We start from the raw sequence: 24,342 nt of genomic DNA, 5'->3' as shown, positions 1-24,342 counted from the left end.
AAAACTAGTACAACGTGTAGGATTGAGCTAACTGAGCAAAACCAGATAAACTGAAGTTCATAGGCAGACAAACTTGCTGTTGAACAAAACCTTTCTTTTTCTTACTTACCCAAAATAGCTTTAGCAAAGTTACAGGACTAACTGCATCCACACCCAAAGCGTGAGTTATTTTAAGCAGCTCTTCTGTTTTAATATGCTAGTCTAGATCTTTGCTTATCAAAGACTTCACATTCTAAAGCTTTGAAGATAAGATTGACATATAATCCACAGAACATTAACTAACAGTGATCACATTAACCATTAAGTCTTTGATTTCACCACATAAACTCCAAATGGTTTGCATGGTACAAAAGTAAGTTCTGATGCAACTTAACGTACTTCTGCTTTTCTCAAAAGTTGTCCAAGATCTCAGCAACTTTATTTAAATCTGTGCTTATTCTAATCTTGTTTGCTTACCACAGTCAAAACCACGACTAAAGAGCAGTGAGGAGATCAGGGAGGGAAAACTGGCTCACAGCACCACAGAGTGACTCACAGTTTCAGGAAGAAGCTTTAGACCCTGCTGAGGATCAGCTTTAAGACGTCAGTCACTTCTCCTCGCTGCAGAAGCTTAATTACTCCTTGTTAGCCAAATAATAAGTATTTGTCAGGGAGGTTTGAACCAGAGGAAAGATTACGCATTTGAACTGTTACTAATTTTGTGTTATACCACTGAGTCAGTTAAACTGCCATCAAGGAAAGAATTCAGACACATCAGCAACTCACTGTTTTCTGCTTCCTGTTAGCCCGGAGAAAATCTTCCTGAACTGTGGAATGACCAGTCATTTTCATTCTCCAGAGGAAAACTTAATTGAAGCAAACAGAAATTGAAGATCATTAAGCCAAGTTTGTATTAAACTGTGTTTCCAGTATCTTCCATTTAGCAGCAATGTTTCAGTAGAAAACAAAATTAAAGCAAATGCCAGTGTTCATTATCAGCATTATAGTTTGTGAACAGAGCAGTCCAACCATACATATCAAAGAAGCACTGAAGGACAGTAAGTGTATTTGACATTATACCATAGCCCAGTCCTCAAACCGTTTGAGGACTTTGGTTTTTCTCTTATTTTTAAATAGTTTAACAAGTTTTATCTCTGTCCTTAAACACATGCCTCAGTCTCACTAGAACTATGTAGAAATTGAGCACGAAAATTATTTTAGGTGAAACAGGAAGTAGCATTAGATGCTGAATCAGAATGGCAGCTCAGTGTCTCCTATAAAAAAGAAAGTTGATTTTCTATCCACTTCTAAGACTTCTAGAGAATCTTCAAAGCAATTTCAGCAAAGCACTCCTGCTTTACTATAGTTTTCTGCTATTTATACACACATGCACAACACATACATTTCTATTCAAACTTGATTGAAAAAACATAATGAAGAGGTAAACTACAGAGCATTAACTTACCTTTCTGGTCCTTCCTGATAACACACATCTTACTCTCCACTTGCAGCTGATAAAGTATTTCTCACCAAGTTACAGAACTAATCATAGAACAGAATACCACAGATATCTTACTTGCAGAAAGAAAGAGGAAATTAAATCCCAGGTGTGTACTGCAATAACTATCTGGGGATGGAAATTGGAGAAAGAAATGGTCAATGGAAAAAGCTGTTAAGCAGGGTTTGTGTAGAAAACTGACAAACAGTATTGACTTAGTTACCAAAAGAAAATTAAAATCCCATTTGCTAAGGTGCGGAACAAATATATGGGGAGATTCTACCCTAAACATCTTAACACTCAAGTAGCTGAGAATGAAAAGAGGCAAGAGGAAGCAGCAGCAGATATAGGAAGATCACCCAAGGTTGCTCATGCTAAAGGTTGGGAGTAGGATGCATTTCTTCTGTCCCCCGCATCCCTATCCCTCAGAACACCTTGCCTAAAATACTTTAATTAGGTGCGTATTCTGTTGTCTATACATCAATAGATGGACAAGATCATTAGGATGCATGCTAAACACACAGGATCTTGTCCTGAGCATAAAAGGTCAGTCAGTGACAGCAGCAGTTCTTAGCCCACTAGCCCACTTATCTGGCAGTAACCCTAGGCATACATAGACCATTGAATAGAAAATTAAGCCAGTTATTCTGCTTTCTTCTTGAGTCAAACAGAAATCAGTTTAAGCCAGCATGATTATTCAGATGTCATGCTAAGTATTGATGGTGAATATTAGAAGGGAGTCAAATGACTGACAAAAGGAAGATCTTTGAAACCAAACCTTCAGATTTTTCAAGGCTTTCCAGAATATCAGATGATTTTTAAGCGTGCACAATCTCAGATCTCTGAGCATGTGTTAAACAGTAATAAATTGCTTCCTGTTTAAAAAGGCACAGCAATATTCTCTCCTCAGGGCACCTCCCTTTCCTCTACCCCAATCCCATTATACTTTGGGAAGATAGCATCTTCTTCCAATTCCAACTGTTTAAATAGAAGCAGGACTTTAATTTCCTGTGTGCTCTCCTGCCCACCACTGCTTCTTCCTGCTTTCTCTGCAGAAGCTATGCGTCAGCTCAGCAGCCTGCAACCAGGGGACCTTGCAGCTCTCTCTCTTTCAGGTGTTCTCCATGGTTTCTGAAAGAAGGTAGAGTTCAGGCAGGGAACAGTCCTGCTTTTGACTCTTACTGACCATCGCTTTAGTCCAGAGTCCTCAAGCACAGATGTATCAGTGATATTAATAGGTAGCACACATACACAGATCCGTTAATTGTTCACACATGTTACGTACCAATTCACATATATGGTGAAACCATGAGGATGTCTTTTCCAAGCCTATCAAACTGAGGGGATGGGTGTGGATGAAAAAACTAAGTCAACACTTACCCAAGCTACCTCTGGAAAGGGTGTTCAGTCACTACTGCAGAACAAGATCATGGTTTCTAACAGTCAGGCTCTAGCATTATACTAGCACACAAGCACTCTAAAGACAAAAATGTAGTGTACAGTTGATCATTTTGTCCAGCAGGTGTTGCTGGAGACTACAAAACACATAAAAGACAAGGTCAAGCTGGTCATCTTTTGGGAAGGGGTCAAACCTCCCCCTGATCCCTCCCTCCAGCAAGTTCAACAAGGGTGGAGTGACTAAGTATACTTTTATTAATGAAACGTTTCAAAGTTACAGTCTACAGTAATGCAATCCATGAAATTGCTGCCCTATCCCTGGCAGTGTTGTTCAAGGCCAGGTTGCACAGGGCTTGTGAGCAACCTGGTCTAATGGAAGGTGTCCCTGCCCATGGCAGGTGGCTGGAACTGGATGAGCTTTAAGGTCATTTCCAACCCAAATCATTCTGTGATTCTATGAAATTGAAATCCTATTTTCAAATATACAAGCAGTGCCTACCTCCATTTCTAGGTGGAAGTAAAGCTTATCTATAACTTCATAAAAAAAGCCAAGTAGTCACTATGTTTTTCAGGTTCTACATCTTACTAATTCAGATCTATCCCAACTCAAATAAAACATGTTATTAGCTGTAGTCATCAACAGCTTGTATCCATGGGTAGGTGGGGGAGCAGGAAATCTGTGCAGATAGGACACTTGGAAATAGAAAAAAAAGCAAGCAACCAATCAAACCAACCGCACAACAACCCACCACAAAAAAAAAAAAAAAAAAAACAAAAAACAAACAAACAAAAAAAAACCCAGACAAAAAAAAAAAAACCAACACCCAAACCCAAAATCCAGAAAACAACCCCCACCCACAAAACCACAAACACACACACAAAAGCCCCCAAACCAAACCAAACAGTAAAAGATTACCTTAGTAATTCTAGCTGGTTAACCCTGCGTGAATTTGTGGCAAAAATTGCTGGGAGTTTGATATGTAACCTATGAAATTAGAACAGCAATTTCTAGTTTGCTACAGTTTCCAACAGGAAGGTGCTAACTTCTCTTTACAGACATACTTTTTGTCCGTCCATTGGTCTTCATGGCTACAATGGACCAGTAGTATGCACGACATCACAGTGGTGTTTTCTGGAAAAAATATTCTCCAAGTAAACCCAACTGTGTTTCAACAGTAATGGCACAAACAAAATTTGATGTAATATTTGAACCACCATGTGTGCCTCAAAATATTAAAAATTAAAACAGAGCATTTATGATTCAATTATAATGGTTTAGCCTGCAAAGCAAAGAAAAACTACGGGCCATCAATACTTCTACAGGTAGTCCATGGAAAGGTTTGACTGACAAGACTAATTACCCAGTAAGTGAGTCAATCCTTGGTACTTGAAATTCACATCAAGTTGGATAGGTCAATGCTTTTTATTTGCTTTTTTGTTTCCAACAGGAACTAGTTTTGTACAGTCAAATGGAAGACAATTCATCCACAAATAAATAGATGGAACGATTTCAGGATACTCTTCAGAAACCAGCATTAAGTGGTGTCCTGTCTCTATGGGAAACTTAATTCTGCAAAAACTTTTGTCTACCACAACACCCACTCTTTGGGCAGAAGGTGAAGCAAGACTAAGCAAGACTAGACAGGTAGTGTTGTCCAGTAACCTATCATTAGAAAATGGATTATAGACACTGCATCTATGTGCACAAATAGACAGAAGACAAATAAGCAAACAAATATCTAAAGGAGGTGGGGATATGAAATGCCTGCTTTCAGTTACTTTTAGGGTCTCTTTTTATGTAGTACCTCAGGAAATGAGGTACTCTGATCAAAAAAAGTTGAGGTATTTTGCTATCTCTGTATTAGAAAGTTAAGCTAGATGAATTCACTAGAAAAATTGTTAACTATTTAACTCATTTAGCTTCTTAAATTGATATGAAGCTTTCTTCTTAAAGTGCTAAAGCTTACCTTGTTGCACGATGCTTGGCAGAATTCCTTCAAATGACATCTGACTTTCTACATTTTGTGAGCAGCTAGTAACTTCTTCCACCTGAAAAGGTGGCTTGCTTAACTACATACTTTTCCCAAATGTTGTTTTTGCAGTAAATTCGTAAGATACCAAAATTACTGTGAGATTGTTTCTATTAAAAATGAAAAACCCTTCTTTGTCAATAAATACTATTCACTCAGCAAGCATCTGAATCATGAATCACTGGATGCTGGGCATATTCGTGGGAAGCATTAATGCACACGTTCCAAATTCTCTGCCTCTTCCCACTGGCCACTGTTGGGCCAGAATTCTCAGCCTCCCCATTGTCCTCAAGAAATCTTATGAAAATTTGAGATAAAATGGTTACTGCTCCTATAAACTATTTTAAACTCCTGCAGCTCCTTGTTTAAACACTTTACTTGGCACACAGGAGAAAGAACATCCAAAGACACTTCAATTACGTGGTTTTGGTTGGGCATCCCTTCTATGGCAGATAAAAACACGGGACCAGCAATAGGAGAGAACCACAGAATCATTTATGTTGGAAAAGATCTTTGAGTGCAACAGTTTACAGCACTGCCAAGTCCACCACTAAACCATGTCCCCAAGTGCCTATGTATCTTTTAAGTACCTCCAGGGATGTTGACTCAACCACTTGCCCGGGCAGCCTGTCCCAATGCCTGACAACTCTTCTGGTGAAGAAATTTTCCCTGATACCCCATCTAAACCTCCCTGGAGAAACTTGAGGTCATTTCCTCTTGTCCTGTCACTTGTTTACTTGGAAGAAGAGACTTAACACCCACCTCACCACAACCTCCTTTCAAGTAGTTGCAGTGAGCGGTAAGATGTCCTCTGAGCTGCCTACTCTCCAGACTAAATACCCACAGTTCCCTCAGCTGTTCCTCATCAGACTTTTTTCCAGACCCTTCACCAGCTTGGTTGCCCTTTTCCAGACCTGCTCCAGCCCCTCAATGTCTCTCTTGTAGTGAGGGGCTCAAAACTGAACATGGTATTCAAGACACAGCCTCACCAGTGCTGAGTACAGGGGGACAATCCATTCCTTAGAGCTGCTGGTCATGCTGTTTCTGATACAAGCCAGAATGCTATTGACCTTGGCTACCTAGGCACAAAAGCTGGCTCATATTCAGCCAGATGTCAACTAACACCCTAAGTCCATTCTCTCCAAGGAGCTTTCAGTGTTGCAAGGGGTTGTTGTGACCCAAGTGCAGAACCTGGCACTGAGCCTTGTTGAACCTCATACAGTTGGTCCATCAGTCACGCCTGTTCAGGTCCCTCTGGAGAGCCTTGCTACCCTCAAGCATATAAATATTCCAGCCCAACTTGGTGTCCTCTGCAAACTTACTGAGGCTGCACTCAATCACCTTATCCAGATCATTGATAGGTATAAACCAGAACTGACCCCAATCCTGAGCCCTGGGGACCACTTGTGACCAGCTGCCAACTGTATTTAACTCCATTCACCACCACTCTTTTGGCTTGGCCATCCACCCATCTTTTTATTCAGCAAAGAGAACGCCTCTACAAGCTTACCTAGCTACTGTATATGGCTTGTTTGCACAGCAATACCTGTATTGATGTCACAAGCCTCTGAAAATGAGTGATGCAAGAGCATACTATTATCATAGGTATGTCAAGTCTATTTATACTATAGGGGAAGACAGGCTTATTACATTTGTTGATCCCCCACCAGCTGATGACTGTTAAGAAAGTGTGTTTTAAAAGCAGTCTCATTTAGCATAGATGAACATTAAAACACTGCAACAAAACAATGAGATCTTTTCTCTCACAAACAAGACAGGACTATTTTACAAAGTAGAAACTTAAAGGTATTCCAGTCTATCAGTTTTTACTGACAAGAATTGCATACCCAGAGAATATTACTCAGATTACCTAAACCAAGCCTCTGAATTAGTCATATGAATAGCACTTACAAGTAAAAATTCTAAGCAGCTTTCATTTGCTGACTGCAAAATTATGACCACCCATTAAACCCACATACAGCTTGTCTGACAGTCACCTGCACCACTTTAATACATGTAAAAGCTTCCCCAACAGACTAATCTGTTACGCCTTTATTAGCTTTACTGCATCGCTCCTTTTCATGAGGGACAAAAGACATGTGTATTTTATGCCCATGCCACAGAACATGCAGTCACTGTGTTCCCTAGACTATTCCTATTTCTCCCACTGTTCTCTTCCCAACTTCTAAATAAGTTGAATTTATTCAACTTCTCATCCTCAGCAATTCATCAGTTTTCCTCCTTACCTCAGACCAGGTCTTTCATCACAGTTTCATCTAGTCCACCCATCTTCACAGTCATGGGTTCCACTTCAAATCTTCCAAGGGCTTAATCTTCCCAACATGTAGTACCATTTCTGAAACTGCAGAGACAGACTGACAGATACTAATGCAGACTGTGGTGCTTCCCTCCTACAATAACTATCAGAAAGTATGTCATCTTCCACTCTCACTAGAGGGAGCCACAAGCATTACACAGGAGCAGGAAGCAGATCTAATCAGGTCTTGCCATAGGTATATTCCTAACTCAGTATTTTATTTCCACAACTATAGGGCTAAATAAGCATAAAAGACAATATTAAACAAAACTTTTAACTTTAATATTCAAATTCAACACTAGTAAGAACAAACAGAGCACAAATGGGAAACACTGTTTAAACTAAAATTAATGAAGAGACAAGCCGGTAATTAGAACAGTTCTATTTTTTTAGCAACATCTGTCAGCCTAGGTCCAACATCAGTACAGATTCTGATAGCCACTTCCTGTTCATTCTGGAACTTTGAATACTTAATCTTTGTCTGTTGGCATGTCAAATTGCAGTTTCAGTAAAGTATACTATAAACACCAAACTTATGTACATAAACAGTGAAGAACAACTTGAACACTTACACTAAACAATTATTTACAAGTACTCCAACATTAATAAAACACCCCAAACATAAAATAGCCTCAAAGAATGGACAACTGAAGAGAATAAAAACACTTAGAGAACCTTATTAGAAAGAATTACAAAACATCAATAACCAAGACATTAACAACTGCACTACACTAATACAGAGCCCAAATATTAAATTGGTGCATTATTTCACAATGCACTAGCTTTGAGAGAAAAATGCTGCCTTCACTAAAACGCAGCTTAGATTTTTTTCACGTAATTGTTTTAACAAGAAGCCTATTAACAAAATAATGATTGTTTTAATGCTACAGTTTACAGCAAGGACAACAAACTAAAAATAGCAGCAGTTCCACTTGGCACTTAACTCCACAGGTTTCTAAGCTGTGGTTTATGCAATGCCTACAAAGTGCTCCCAGTTGAATATACAAATAAAATTCACAATAAAAGTCTACCTGACATCAGGTACATTGAGTGTAGGTGGCCTTAAAGCCAAAAACGTATTCCCCTCTGCTCCAAAAATATCAGTAACTACCAAAGCAAGGCTCCCTCCCTCCCTCTTAAAGATCGTCAGGGATATTACTTGTTATTACAATGCCATAACGCTACAAAGCAGCACACCACTATAGTGGTTAACCCTGGGATGATGTAACATCTAACAGTATAACTGAAAAGCTTATGGACTAACATCCAGGATCTTCTATGGACAAGACAGTAACAGAGTCCATTAACTCAAATGGTTAATACAGCTTATCAGCCATATTATACAAGAACGAACCCAGAAACAATTCCTGTAAAACTAGTGACACTGATCAAAGACAGGACAAGAAACCAGGAATTGAATTCTTTCAGTTCCTTGGGCTTCAGGTCTGGCGGAGATGCTTAGCCATCCTCAGTAGTTCTTTTATACATCAGTTAGTATATAGTAAGACTAACTGAGCGGTTCATTTTCTTTCCAATGAGTCGAGATGGTCTATTTTGTGTTGTAGATCTAGTTGTCATTCTGTCAGTGAACAGTGCTCGCTCCTCAGCTGCAGCCTTTGCCATCTGTGCCTTCTTCAGCTCTCTGAAAGACATTGAGAGAGTCACACATATGCAACAGTAGCAGTAAGGACTATGGGCGTATCACAGCAAAAGCATTTCAAATTAATTACAGCAGTTTCAGAACTTAAGATCTGCCACCAATTTAGGCCATACTAAGACCATTATAGTTTGCATCTACCTGTTTACAACCCAGAGGACAGAGATGGGATGTCTGTTACTCATCTAGATGTTATTTCTTTTAAACAAGGGAAGGAAATGTCAAATTCACGTAACTTGGTCAGATTTTGAAACCCATCCTTTTACAAGCAGCTCAACACTTCACTTACAAGAACATGGTAGGATGCTGTTTACTTTCTAGTACAAGCATGTGAAAAATCACCGAAGAGCTAGTTACTGAGGTTTGCCCAAATTCATTCACAACTGAACTTTTGAGGAAGATTCAGAAAGAGAGACACACGCTTAGATTAACAAAGAAGAACATAACCAGCAACAAACCTCGGGAAGCATCCTTTTCCCTTTGCATTACTCACATCAAAGCTTATCACCAAGTAAATCTTTTTTTGCCTAACAAATAAATTTGAGCCCAAACCTGCAAGGCTGAGTCACTGAAGGTAGCATAGGTCATTGTCCCTGTGCAAAATTCTCTGAACTATTCTGTTTCATAGAATTACCTGTATTCAGTCTGAGAAGAAAGTTACATAAAACTCGGGGGAAAACTATTAAATAGTCTGAGTAAAGAGCAAAGTTATCTTGATCAACTACTTCCCCACACACTCCTTTTCTCCTTTCCCTAAATGCTGACTTATGGACAAGTGTAGTATTTCCTCATATGCTTTTCTTTCTTCTATCCCAAACTACTCCTCCTCAAAGAATTTTCTCTACCATAAGAACTAGCATTTGTAATGTCACTTTAAATCTGTATTTAAAAGCAAGATCATCAAATTTCACAAGCTTGCTGCACATTGGTGTAGGTGTATTTAGTTTTAAATTACATATTTTACTTTAAAAAAATACTCCTGTTCTTGTGAGCCGAAGTATTATTCACTAACATCCATGCCCCACCTAATCCTCCCCACATTAGCACTGTGTCAGTTCACTGCAAGAGAATGCAATCAATTTTTGTCTTCCCTAAGGACTAAACATCAGTCACAAACACATGCATACGTGCACAGCCACCCACCACACCATTACCAGGACGTAAGTTTTATAATATACTTCCATTCTTTTCTAGAAGTCTGATCTTGAATTCTCCCTTCCCCTGAAGAAGACAACACAGTAGAAAAGCATTTCCCTACAAGGATTCCTTTCACTGATGGTAACTTGCATACCAAAGTGGTATCTTAAATGGGTCAAAATGTAAGAGAGTTAAAAATAAAAATCCCAACAAACAAAATAAAAACACCTCAACTAATTTATAGAACACTACCCCTGCAATGCTAATAATTACTATGGAGAATTGTTCTTTTTAAGTAATTTTTGGACTTACAGTTATAAGGATGTATCCTACTTGATGCCAGGCAAGAAGTAGTCTTCACAAAACATTAACTTTGCCAATTTCCCCTTTCACATATGATACAAGAATATGTTGTCTTTACACAAGCAAGTTACCTCAACAAACTGACCAACAATCTGCACAAACTGTCAAATTATTCTTTCTGCAGTCAGTGTAATTCAAAGTAAGATTATAAATATAACCATCTGAAATGGCAAGTCTGGCTACATTCAGACTGTAGCAGTGGCAAGATAAGCAGAGAGCAACGGAGAGAATCCAAACACAAAGTTAGTATCTTTATTCAAAGTGAAACAGTGTGTAAGTAATCTTTTGTTGTATGTTCCCTCATAGAAACCTGCCTATTATGCATAACACATGCAAGGTTAACTGTAGTGGAAGATTTAGATGACTGTTTCTTAACTTACTAACTCTTTCTCTGAAACTTATGCAGAAATCAGACTTTCCTTAAGGGAAACTCTTCTTTAAAGCTTTAATTCAGAGTTGAGTGTTTGAGCAAGGGTAGGAAAAGATGAGCTCCCGATAAAAATGATTCTCTGGTAACTGAATAACACTGCTGTATACAAGTCATATTAATTCAAAAATATTCGTGATGTGCCATTCCACTTAAGTTCAAAACAGGTCATTTAAGTCACGTTTTCCAACATGTTTCAAGTACAGACTACCTAGGAAAATATATAGATGTAAATTACACTCTACCTGTTTTGAAAGCATGGCTTATGCTTGAAAGTTTTTTTAAAAACTGCAATGTTTCTTATGCTCTGAATATTAAAAGTGTAGTTGTGATTCCCTTAAGAGTGTTCAAGAAGTTCCTTCTGTGAAGAAAGTTCCTTTTGAAGTTACATAACCCATTTTGTACTCTCAGGTAAGTACATACATACAGATCTGTGGACTTCATGCACAAACAAGGACAGTCCTGCTTTACCATCACTCTACTATCATATGAAAATCCATCAGAAATTTAAGTTATATTTAAGGTCCCTGAGGAACTACTTACTTCTGCAAAAGTGAGTTTTTGAATTTTTCAGCATTCAGTTCTATCCGGAGCTGCTCTGCACTCTTTTTTGCAGCAGAGAGAAGCACTGAATGCTTGACTAGTGCCACAGCTGAAGGCCTTTTCTCTGGATCAGGATTAATCATAACCTTGGAAAAAAGAAAATAAGGCATTCTAGTTAAGGCCAGTAACACAGTAAATTACACTAATAAGTGAGCCACCAATAGAAGAGTTCTTACTTTTAGTAGGTCTAGTAATTCTTGAGAAAGCACTTGCGGTATTCTAGGTATTTTTCCTTGTCGAATTTCGTGCCACTGGTCCCCATTAGATGGAAGTGGTTCAGCCCCAGCAGCACAGACAACAGTCAGAGCAAGAGCAAAAATATCTGCTTTTGGCAAATGAGTGTAGTTCTTGAAAAATAAAATAAAATTAAAAAAGAATATTTACTAAACATAGCCCCCAGAAGAAATTTAACAAACAGCTCAACTATTCAGCACTGAACACATCTACAGTATTACAAGTACCACCAGAGTTCAAAGGGACACCATTTACAAGTTTCCCCCTCAGCAAGGAGGCAGCAAACAGCAACTTACTACTCTAAGGAAAACAGCATGCAGACTAACATCACTGTTTTCCACAAACAGAACATTACCTCCTGTAGAACTTCATTTGCAAGAAAACGGCTATCACCTTCCTCCACTTGTGGACTAGATACTCGAGTTACATGACCAAGGTCACCTACAAAAACGGAAGAAAGTTATTTTTTCAGAAGACAAACAAACGATGCAATTCTTTTTGGCACGTGTGCTGCTTCTCACCTATTTTAAATATGACTCTATCAGATGACCAGTCATCATCATCACCTTCTTCTGAAGTTATGCTTGGGACTGATGTGCGAGATATGAAAATATTACCTGAAAAAGAGCAGACTTGTTAAAAAAAAAAAAAAAAAAAAAAACAAACACCAAACAAACAAAAATACAAAAAGCCACAAGCAAAAGAAAAAAAAAAAAACAACAAAACCCAAGAAACAAAAACAAAAAAAAAAAAAAAAAACAAAACAAAAAAACCCAACAAAAAAAACCCCACCACCAAACCACAACTGTCCAATTTCTACTTCATTCATTCAACTGTCCCACTTCTGCTTCACTGCAGTAGTTGTGTATGTACACTGTTTTGCAAGAAACCGTAACTTACTCTGGCCCCTCTACTGGGAGGGGAGCCAAGTGTTATGCAAGTAGAGTCAATTACACAAAAAGGACCCAAGATAAATGCAGCAACAGTTCAAGTTTGCTAGCCAACTTTATAACTGACATCTTTGTACTGCTGTTTAGAACTTCAGTGAAGAATTTACAGTTAGTAAGGTGTGGCTAACTGCTCATTTTTCTACAGCAGATTAACTGAGGAAGTTGTCAATACAGAGCAAAACATTTCACAGACTTACTCGGTTTGATATCCATGTGTACCAGTGACATTGAATGAATGTACTTTAAACCACGAGCCACCTGAAGTAGCAGGTCCTTCAGTTCTGGTTCAGTAAAGTAACGCATATTCCTGTAATTTTCACTTATGGCATCTGCTAAGCTGCCACCTAAAACAACATTAAAGAAAACAACAAAATTATTTTACAAATAGTTGACAAAATGACAACTTGCTTCCAAAAGTAAGTACAATCGGCTCCCAAAACAAACAGTGAATATATTATCACCAAGAACATGCTCGTGATGCACAGGAATGGTGAAATCTAGTGCTGCACCCCCCTTTTGTAGCCATAGAAAATAATAAAATTATTTTTCTGCTGTAGTTGCCTTGCAAATTAACTGGATACCAACACAAGGAAAAAGATCTCTTCTAAATCTCTGGCAGGGTATCAACCATAGCAAATGCTCCAGAAACCAGGGCCACCTCCCTCTTAAAAAGAGGCTTGCTGGTTAATTCTCTATTCCAGCTTGTACTATTGTACAGAGAGAGAACAGTTTTGCTGCCTGCAAATGCCTCACTGTATTTCCAATATTCCTGAATGCTTAAGACTTTGTCTAAAATTTCGTGCAGGTTTTGCTTCATGTATCTGATATGCCTTTTCAGAACAACAGACACGTTTGAGACAATAATATATGTGCTATGTGTAGGGCAATCAATTCCTAATTAGTGCTAGTGCTACGGATTTATAAGGACACCTATATAACTTCAAAAATTTGATTTTTTTTTTTTTTAAATCAAGTTCAGAACAAGCTGTAAACTTTACTTACCATTGCAATATTCGTTCTGTATAAGCATATGATCATCTTCTGCCCACGCTGAGTAGTATCTTACTACATGAGAATGCTGTCCCAGAACTGCATGCGCATAGACTTCTCTTAAAGCATTTTGCCTGGTACAGTCATAAAAATAACAGCACTCAAAAATATTATGAGGTTGAATTAGCCTAATTTCAGCTTCACAGAAACACTCATGCCCCACTGCAAGCTAAGGTTTCTAACAAAAACCTTTATATTCAGTTCTGAGGCACCTTAAGCTGGATTTGTATTTATATGCAAATAGCTAACATAATTAACGTTGCATTGAAGGTCTAAGCGTATAGAACCCCACATTTTGTTGTAGATAATTCTTGAGGGATCTACCACTTCCACGACATACTTTCTAATCAACAAGCTTTGAGAGGCATCAGTAAAGACTTGGGAAAAAAACTAATGATGAACCAAGAATATGACTGAACTCAAGATTCACAACTTTTTGTATGCAAGTCTGGTAAGCAATTTTGAGCAAGTCAAACGTGGAGTTTTATATTAATAGTTACTATTAGAACATCTAATTATTCAATAATTATTTGATTAATAGTTACTATTAGAACAGTGAGGAGGGAAAAAACGTCATTAATCACAGGTCCTTCACAAATACCAAAACAAGTCCCAAAACTGAACTGACATGTCAAGTTCACAAGGATGAGGACCTAGTTGTGAATATTGCTTTCCTTTCATATGCCAAAGGATCATCACTGCAGTTTATTTGTATAGTCCCTCCTGCCACCAATGCAAGTATTATTCTTACTTTGCAGATTAGAACAATCTGTTTCCGCACAGATAATTGGGACAAGTATCTGCTAGAAAAAGACCATCCAACCTGTCCTCCACAGTACTGCACACTACTCATAAAAACACATAAGTGACTTAAAAACTGCATCTGTTTTACATTTAATTCATGCATATTTACAATTTTGCCTTAAATCACTTCCCTAGACACCAATACAAAGAGACACAGGAGGAAAAAAGTACCAAGAGGTGGCTTTTAACTTTTAATAGCAGGAAACAACTCACTCATCCACTGAGCCAGCTAAGGGTTTCTTGGACCGCTTTATTGCATAAATACAGCCGTCAAGTCTCTTCACACATTTAAACACGGAGCCAAATTCACCAGAGCCAATCTTCTCCAACTCGTGAAATTCGGTTGCATACCGTGACTTCATATTACTTTCTGTTATTGTTATCCTCTGTAAATATTAGAAAGGAAAATAGTTAGATCTGGAGATACACAAAATGCCAAATGTAGTATCAAGATCTAAAGATTAATCACCTTAGCTGGTCTGATTGTTTCGTCTTCAGGCTCTCCATCACTTGCTTCCATGTCCTCTCCACAAGAGCTGAAATTCACAAGTTATTTTTGCAGAAGTAATGTGGCTTAAGTAAACTTAAAACTGAAGTCTAGCAGCTGTTGGTAAAATTAGATCTCAGTGAAATCATTATACCTAAGTTTAGCTGAACTAGTTGAATGCTAGACATTTCGTAAGTGCGAACTCTTACATAAGGGTACCAGGTTTTTTCCTCCTCAAGAAAAGACTGTGTGCATAGTTTACGCAGTCAGGTAAAAAGACTGTAGGTCACAGCCTTGTCTATACTCTCCATATATTAATCGGAAGATCTAGTGCTAAATGGTTAATTCTTAATATCATCTCAAAGCAAATACTTTAAAAAGCTGCAAGGAAAAATACTTTTATAGAATCAATCAGTAACAATTTTTTTCAGCTAGAAGTAGTTTTAAAGATAAGCTTAACAAAGGAAAAGTTGCTCACTCATTCCAGTGTGTTCTCTTCCTCCTACGACATTTTCCTTCAGAGTTATGAAGAAACATGGAATCAGGAGTGAAGGGATTGATGTTCACATGAGGTGTTCGTCTAATATCATCATCTTGCTTCTCCGATTTCCCAACATTCATAAACAGAGAGCCCCCTCGAAGTTTAACTGAGCTGGAGCCTATTCCTTGTGCTTTAGAAAGCAAACTCTGAATTTATAGGAAAAAAAGACGTTTATAAAATTATTAGGCTTTACGCTCCACACAAAAACAGTTAAATGAAACACTGAATGTTAGAATAGTTTTTAATAGACAAGAAAGATTACAAAAGCAGTTGTTTTTCTATCTTTAATCATGTCATCACCTAAGCTTCCTGGACAACTCTTTGTCCATGAAATAAACACAGAAGAAACTCACAGACCATTCTGTGCTGTATCACCGTGATTTTCACATACAAGATTTAGAAATCAGATCAGACATACGAAATTATCTTTGGTGACTACAAATTTAGGTGGTGATTAATACTGATGCACAGATGCCTCTTAATACAAAAGGCTGCTCAATAACTGACACCAGTGTTGTGCTGTAAGTTCAACATCCAGGCCAGAACTTTTGGGTCATGATTTGTCAGACCAGGTGTGTTCCAGGCACATGATGAAACTCCCCCAGTTTGCACCCCCAGTCTCCTGCATCCTGGTGATGATGCCAAACGCTGACCTACCAGATCCTAGTGCCTAACACCTTTCAAAATTATGAATTAACTTAACTAAAGCCTAAAGGACCATAGGAAAAAAGACTCAATGCTTGGAAATCTCAGCTGCACTCTCCAAATCTGGAAGAGATGAAGAGCTTTAAATCACTGTTTCAACACACATTTCAGTACTTCCACTGGATACCCTGGCCAACGGATTCCTCCAGATTCCAAAAGTAACCTCTCCAAGATAACCCCTGTAGAATTTGGACACCTAATTTAAAAATCCCACTGACAGGCAGGGTCAGGACCTTGTTTTGGTGTCACAATCAACAAGCCTCTTGCATCTGTAAAGTGTCAGCTCCTTACTCGATACAAGGCCATCACCAGTTTCACGATTTCCGCTCATTTCTACCAGTGAAACCTCACATAAGATGGAAGCTGTAGAAAACCAATTAACAAGGTTGCCTTCCTCGCACCTTAAACCAGTTGTTTTCGATCTACAGTCTACAGACCTCTGGGAGATTATCCCTGGGGATTATCCCCGGATTACTTCTAAAGGGCTATATGAAAAGTAATGAGGAAAACAAGTCTATTGTCACTAGATTTAAAGTCACTATATCGTGTTTTACATGAATGTCGAGTTCAACAGTTGAAATGCCTTCCAAAAGTTTGTTATTGCCAGAGTTAAGAGCTACCCATCCCTTTAAGCTTTCAAATCCATTAGTTTAACAACATCGGCTACTCAAACAGCCTTTTAAGTTTCTACGAGGAGTGCAGGCACTGAGCTGATGCTGGCACACCGCGCCACAACAGCAAAGGCACTCGAACGAGACGCATCGATTAGACACACAGGGCAAACTCCAACTCAAGCTTTAGCTTTCTGTTTATTAAGGGACAAATGCCCCAACAACACTAAAATACTTATTTTAAGAGTTCACTATTGTACTTTCACCTTCTCTAGTATTTTTCCCACAAAACACAGCAAACGCAGCGTACTTATCGAGGCATAAATCATATATATCAAAGCGTAAAAATGTTTTTACACGTGTATCTTTTATGCGTATGGCGGGGCGTGCCCCAAGCCCCGTTACTGTACGGGACAAAACGCGGCTCCGCGGGTCGCGGCCCGCCAGCAGGCAGCCAGCGCTGCGGAGCGAGCCGGGCGGCGCCGGCCCCAGCGGGGGGCCCCCGCCCGGTCGGGCTGAAGGAGCACCGCAGAGAGCAACGCCCACCCGCTCCCTTCCTCGCCCCCCCCTTCTCCCCGGCTGGGCCCACCGGGCCGCGCGGCCCGAGCGTCTACCCCCGGCGATTACATAACCGTAACGGACGGCCGTGGGCAGGACCCGCGGCTGACGCCAATTCGCCGTTGCGGCCAGGCGGGGTGGCGCAAGCGGCTCGCGGGACGGGCCGCGAACCCGTCCGGGCCCCACCGCCCGTCAACACCCGCATTTCAACCGCCGGGCACGGCGCCCCCGGCCCAGGCTCCCCCCGCCCCGTCGCCCCAGGCAGGCTGCCCCTCGGAGGAGACTGCGGAGCGCCCGGTGCCTCACCTTGGGAGTGTGGGGCGTGTCGAAGAGGCGCAGCTTGCGGAAAGTCTTATGAGGCGGCGTGCCGGGGTAGTCGGGCAGCGGCGAGCTGGGCTCTTCGCTCCGCGCCCGGTATCCGCTAGCCGCGGGGCGCGGCGGGGAGCCACCGCAGTAGCGGCGGCCCTTGTGAGGGGGAGGCGGCGAGGGCGAGCCGGCCATGAAATAGGCTCCGGGAGACTTCACCGGAGAGGAGCCGAATCCCTCCTCCTCCCACGAGTCCCCCTCGTCCGGCAGCGGCGCCGCCGCGGGCTCCATCTCCTCCTCCTCCTCCAGCAGGGGCGGGTCGCCCCGCGCCGGGGTGCGGGCAGCCGAGAGCGGCGAGTCTGCCTCCTGGAAGGCCGAATCCGCCTCCTGGAAGGCCGAGTCCTCGCCGGTGCTGTTGCAGCTGCTGCCGCCTTCCTCCTCCTCGTCCTCGTCCTCCTCCTCCTCGCAGTCGCTGTGGGCGCTCAAGAAGAGCAGTTTCTGCCGGATCGGGGCAGCCGCCCGCCGGGCCGAGACCCGCCGCGGCGGCGCCGCCTGCTGCAAGCTGAGGAAGCTCATGCCGGCCCGCTGCGCACCCCGCCGAGGGCCGCGCCCGCTGTGCCTGCGCTGCCCCAAGCCCGCCGGGCGCAGCACGCACCTGGCTGTAACGCTGCCCCCGGGCACGGCTCGCCTCGCGCTGTTCGGACTCCGCGGCTTTCCCGCGACCGTTAATCACGTGGCACGCGCGCCAGCCAATCACGCCCCCCCACTCGGTTTGAAAACACGGAGGGCGGGGGCGGAACCACACACGGCCGCGTCACCGGGTGCTTTGGCGCGAACGCCGGGAGCGGTGGGGCGGAGGAGGCGGGGCGCGGGCGGGGCGCGGGCGCCCGAAACCGGCCCCGCGGCGGGCGGGCGCACGGACGTGTCAGCTCGCTGTGGCGCGGCGCCGCCGCCATCTTGGCCGGGCGGGGACCTCTAACCGCCCTGCCCAGGTTGGACCGGCCGGCCTCTGCCCGTCCGCGGCCGCAGCGGCCCGCTGCACAGGGAGGCTGTTCTGCTCCCGTTTGGTTGCTTGCAATGCACAGAAAGCTCGTGGCGCCCCAAACCGTTAGCAACTCCTATTAGGCCGGTTAAGGACGGCATTTTTTAGCTAAGCCTTAAAACCAGTACGTTCCAAATAACTCGACTGAGGTGATTTAAAATGCAGTCAAAACCACAGGAGCCTCAAATACAATACCTCACTCTGTTGGCAACAACTCCTACAAGACACCAAAAGGAATTCTGCACAGCAAACATGACTTAGAGTAGACGCCATTTATCAGGCTGTCTCCCTACACATGCCAAAACTTAGTCTCTTGGCTTCATTTTCCACCTCTTACCACCCTGACGAAATGTATCACAACAAAGCCACCAATCTTTCTCCTGTACCAAATCACCTTAAAATTACCCCCCTGGGTAATAAAGGTCCTGAAAAATTAAGCTCCTTCCAGCCACAGGAGCTGGGAAAAAAAACCTGGTGCATGTCACTGTTGAGTTTCCCTGTCCTTCCCCACGCTCTTGGGGCAGCGCAGCATCCCCCGGACGTGCAGGTAGCATCAAGGGTTTGCCTCCCTGGCAGCTGAGGGGCACTTGGACTCCACAGCACAGCCCCTCTTCTGCCAGCCTGTGCCCCTTGCCAGCCTCCTTCCCGAAGGCTGCCCGTCGCGCCTGCAGGGCGAACCCTCCTCTACTGCAAATGGCACTCTTCTGCACAGAGCAGCACGGTCTGGCTGCGAGTCTGAAATCTGCCAAGATAACAAACCAGAACACCTAAGACCCAGACAATAGGAAGCAGAAGTTTGTACTTAACCATGTTTCTGTTGTTTGCTGATCTGTTGCTGGGTCCCTGATCCTCCATCTCCATAGGCAGAAGCCTCAGAAACAATCTGGGACATGGTTCCAGCTCCCATGGCTGTAGCCGAGCTACAGATGTTGCTGCTGCTGAAGGAAGAGCTGTGATCAACAGCAGGGCTCAGAGGCTCTCTTTTTGCTGCCTGCTGAAACGGGACACCTGTATGTCCGTCAGGTAGTTATTTGTACACAGAGTTTCCATTGAGGCACAAACCAAAAATACCAGAATACATTTTTATCCTTTTTCAACACCAGTACTGTTAATGTCACTGCCGCTCTCCTAATGCCCACATGCTTTCAGGAGGTACAAAACAACACGGGGATGCTAGTGTCCTATACTCTGCTAGCAACTCCTACTTTTTAAACCTTTTCTATGTGAAAATACCCACTTTGTGGAGGGCTGCTGTGCAGGGCAGTGTAACTGTCTCCAGCAGCTCTCACCAGTACTCTGCAGGGGGTGGCTGGCTGTGCCACCCGTGCTGCACCAACCTAAGAGCATTTGAAATTAATTTGGCTAAGTGGACCAGCCATCAATGTAACTCTCTACTCACACTCCCCATGCCTGTGCAGTGAAGTGGCTTTGCTTGGAGCTCTTGTCACCTTGAGTCATAACCCTTTTCTTTTGCAAGGCCTACATAGAAACACTTCTGCTTTAGTATCACATCCCTGCCTGTTCCTCACACTTTCAATGGCCTGAAAGCTAAGACAGTTGTTTTGGAGTTTTTTTGTTTTTCAGGACAAGCAGTGGTGAGCCACAAGAGCACATTTCTTGACATTATGGAAAAATCCTGAAAACTAGTTTCAGAAAGCTGAAAGTAACCAACCTAACCTATGAAAACAGAATTGGGCAGCATTTACAGAGGTACAGCTACATCAGACTAAGTGCTGTAAAAACACTTTTTGTGCAATAATTCAGAATCACACTAATGTCCCATTAAAAAACCCAATGTTTAAAACCAAAGTGTGCTGTACAACAAATACTAAAGCATTCAAGTTTTAGAACAGATGATGTAAGAGAAGGCTATTAAAAAATACAGCCTCTATCTCCTCAGTTAAAGTCCACAGATGGAGACGCAAAGCAGTTCCTAAAACATCCCAGCTACCATCTGCAGCTTGCTTCAGACGTTTATGAAGTTTTCTTTTCTTTAAAAAAAGAGTACAGAATTTAAGCTTTTGATAAACCCCTTCCCCTGAAATGTCAAAGTTTCCTTCCCAAAATCAACCTAAATAGAACTGGTGCTGCTTTGCTTTCGGCAGTCTACTAACACAGGTATTTAGTGAGGGTAAGTGGCAAAATGAAATTCAGCAGCCCTATTGTATGGACTCTAACTAACGAATTGCTAATAACTTCAACAGTTTAAGTGGGACAAAGTCAAATGGAACAATTCCGAATTTGTACACAGAAGGAAGTATTTCTGAAGACAAGACAGCAGAAAGGAAAAAAGGAACAGAGAAAGAAGGAAACACCAGTAACAGCTTAAAAAAGAAAGTTTATTTCCAAACTGAGAGCAAATAAGAAAGGGAAGTACTGAATAAATACGTAATTATAACAAAATGCATAGTTGCTATATAAGGACAGCATTTGTAAGCTTTATAAATGTGCTGTTCTGAATTTGCATCACTTGTTTTTTTTGCTGTGGTTTCATGGGACCATAAGCGGTTGCATTGAAGAGATTATTTTTCCCCCAGACAGTGGCAACTCTGTTCTCTTGCCCCCCATGACACCACTACAATGAGCATCAGCAGGCTTACAAACAGCCTAACTAAAAAGCACCACAGACCCAATTTGCTTAGATAGCGCACTAGCAACCATCACAGGAGAAAGAGAGGTGAGCAGGAAAAGAGCTCTGCAGGCTTCTCCTTTGCCGTACTCTAAGCCAAATTCATCACAAATTCCCTGAAGCTGAGAACTGCACCTTTGAGCCTTACAAACTAAAGCCCTGATCCTCCAAATGGATATAGCAGCATGTAACTTTATGTCTGGGTGGTGCCTGACTGATACTCCTGCAAATGCGATCAGTTTAAGAGTTTTCAGGATATATTTGCAAAACTTGCTTCTGTTTGGTTTTTGTGTTTGTTTGGGTTTTTTTTTTTCAATAATAGTTGCTTTTAAATTAAAAAATAAGTATATCAGTCTGGTGCACTGAAGATTTTGCTACCAGAAATACTTATCTGGGGCAGCACACATTCACCAACAAACAACTGCTTTTAACTAGAAGTTTGCAAGCTCAAGGGAAACAGTTGTTCCCTCTTTTGTGGGTAGCAGGGGAACACAAATAATGATGAATGGAAAAGAAATGGAACAGTGGCTCATTTGTCTGGCTGTCTGAGGGAACTGCCACAGAAGATGGTACACTGCTATCTTATCAGGATTTCCTGAACTCACAAGTTCATCTGCAATCCCCCAAAATCTCTTTGATCAAATTAGAAAAGTTCTACCAAAAACTGGATTAAACCCATTCTGCATCAGCCAGCACAGTTGTGAAACTACAATGAGTTCATCTTACAAGAAGGGTAAATGGAGTGAAAAACAGAAGAGAAGGAAGGTCAAGTTGCTTATATAAAAAACAGAAACACTACAGCCACCTGTGCCAAAGCTGTTGCTGGAGAACTAGGATCAGGGACAGATCTGTGCTGTTTCTGGCTTTTCTCTTGGGTTTCAGCAGGTACCCAGGGACCAGTGCACTTGTCACCAGTGCCAGTCATGGCATTCCAGTGTTCATGGAAGACCTGGTATATACAGGGCTAATGGGTCTCAGTAGTAGTGTGCTAACTGGGAGATGTTGTCTCCGGACCACCAAGAGTTTAAAGGTTAGTCTATCTGAGGTTGTGCTGCTAACAGCTGATGTCAGCTGGCAACCTCTTTTCTTCATTACAAGGTACAAAATTGAATGGGTTCTCCATCAAAGGTGGACTTTGTGTCCAAAGACATGCCTGTAGTTGATACTGCCAGGCCTTTTACTCTTTTTAGCCTATAGTTTGCATGCAGATAGAGCATTTCTTAAGGATGTATTCACCCAGGAATTATAAATAGTAAGAGCAAGAAAACAAGGTGGAGAACAGAATGGGGAATTTGACAGCACCTAGGATGCCTCCCAAAGTAAAGAGCAGCTTCTGGGCCCAAAACCTGGGAATTTAAGGGAAGATTTGAAGATAGTCATAATACACAAGGTACATTAAAAAAAAAAAAAAAACAAAAACAACACAGGCTTTGCCAAGCAGTCACATACAATTCAGTATTTCTCTGTGACTATGAGAGCACACTCTTTTCAGTGACTCCATTTTTGCCTGTACACCTGCCTTTTAACACTTGAAATCTCTGCTTACAAAGTGGCAAAAGAATCTATTTGGGAGTTGTATTCAGACCATCAATTTCCTCCATAAACATACTAAAAGTTGAAGAGACAGAAAGATTGCCATGACTGAAAGCAGGTACAATTTGAATGCCCCATTCCTTTGCTGCAGTGAAGTTAAAGTGATCTGAATAGAACATAGATTTGCAATTAAAAACCTCAAAATATCTAATGCACGTAAACTAAATAGTCACTACTAGTTTCCCAGGATCACTAGTTTTCTTTCTTTTCCTCCTTCAGGGAACACGTAAAATCATAGAAGAAGTACTTAACCTTTTTTTCAAGTTTACTATTATAGTATCTCTTACACATTATCATGTAAGGTGTTTTTCCAAGCATTTTTAGGGACGCAGATAAAAAGATATTAGCCTAGTAAAAGTTTCAAGAAGTTCAGACACCTTCTTCCCACTAACATCATCCTTAGGAAGCTATGTACATTCAAAAACCTACCTCTTATATCTTGAATATATGGTTGAAAACAAAAAAAAAGCTAATCCTGCCTGTCCCAGTCTTGTACTTTCAGGAAGTGCAAGACTGACAAACCTGTCATGTAATTTATGACTTCTCAGTCATTACAACCTATATTCAAAGCCTGAATTAGCTCTACACCAAAGCAAAGAGATCACTAGAGATGCAGCTTTGGAACAGTCTTCTCCAGGAGCTTTCTACGGTCATGTGACAGTTTCTGTTACACCAGCAGACCTGCTAGATGTTAGGCTTCCTTTCCTGTCTTGCCTCACTAAGACAGGCTCAGAAGCCTCTCAGGTGAAAACTGTAGAATCAAGCAGAAACATTGTGGAGTCTAACACTCCCCAGAAAAATAAGTAAAATACAGCAGTCAGTCAGCCTAAGGGCTGGCAAGGGACTTAAAGGAAAGAGGAAAATGCTAGTGTTTTGACAGTAACATAGAACACTTTTTTTTAGAGGAATAATTCTGCACAATCACTTCTGCCCTGAAATCGTAAATATTTTGCCATTCCTTTGAGTAAAAGGCTCAAATAATCAAACCAGAACAAAAATAATCCAAATAAAATCTCTTAACTGCTTCAGAGCCTGAGATGGATGGCATTTAAGGGGGTTATATTTCCATTAGAGATAAATGCGCAAACTGCATAGGACAGAATGTTTGCTTGTTGATAAAAGCTTGTATGTTTATTGGGATAATTAAAGTCTGCTTTGAGTATAACCTTCAGTTGAAAACGTCTGGTATCACATTCCCAATAGGGTTAGGTGTCAGCCACTTACTGCTAATGGTGATGATCTAATTAGACTGTTAAGTTTTCCTTTGGCCAACTGAACTTTGCTAGCAGAATTAAAAACGAATGTCAAACTGCTGGCAACTCCTAAGCTACATTTTACAATACACATAACACAAAGAAAAATGCTTGTTTCTATGTATTATTTGGAGTGTACTTTACTATACAGGACACGGGAAATGACAGCA

The 24,342-nt window shown here is 41.5% G+C and overlaps 1 protein-coding gene across 1 annotated transcript; it reads right to left on the bottom strand.

Moving 5' to 3' along the window:
- Window positions 1-7,482: 7,482 nt before the first annotated feature.
- WEE1 (WEE1 G2 checkpoint kinase) lies at window positions 7,483-18,453 on the bottom strand. The gene is made up of 11 exons (XM_065683003.1): window positions 17,656-18,453; window positions 15,413-15,621; window positions 14,917-14,983; window positions 14,661-14,833; window positions 13,596-13,717; window positions 12,791-12,937; window positions 12,165-12,260; window positions 11,999-12,084; window positions 11,586-11,756; window positions 11,350-11,495; window positions 7,483-8,864 (listed from the first exon to the last, which is right to left on the bottom strand). Exons 1-11 carry the CDS (start codon window positions 18,229-18,231, stop codon window positions 8,714-8,716), a joined length of 1,944 nt encoding a protein of 647 aa, XP_065539075.1. The 5' UTR covers window positions 18,232-18,453; the 3' UTR covers window positions 7,483-8,713.
- Between the last annotated feature and the right edge of the window lie 5,889 nt (window positions 18,454-24,342).

Source organism: Lathamus discolor, chromosome 6, assembly GCF_037157495.1.
Source record: "Lathamus discolor isolate bLatDis1 chromosome 6, bLatDis1.hap1, whole genome shotgun sequence".
Taxonomy (NCBI): domain Eukaryota; kingdom Metazoa; phylum Chordata; class Aves; order Psittaciformes; family Psittacidae; genus Lathamus; species Lathamus discolor.
This window is presented reverse-complemented; position numbering and strand designations above follow the sequence as displayed.

What these genes read in the sequence shown, in the direction of transcription:
- WEE1 (XM_065683003.1), bottom strand. Translation starts at nt 18,231, where the DNA reads ATGAGCTTCCTCAGCTTGCAGCAGGCGGCGCCGCCGCGGCGGGTCTCG. An exon ending in ACACGCCCCACACTCCCAAG is followed by an intron (nt 15,622 to 17,655) that starts GTGAGGCACCGG and finishes CTATAAATTCAG; the next exon opens with AGTTTGCTTTCTAAAGCACA. An exon ending in ACAGAACGAATATTGCAATG is followed by an intron (nt 12,938 to 13,595) that starts GTAAGTAAAGTT and finishes ATGTTGTTTTAG; the next exon opens with GTGGCAGCTTAGCAGATGCC.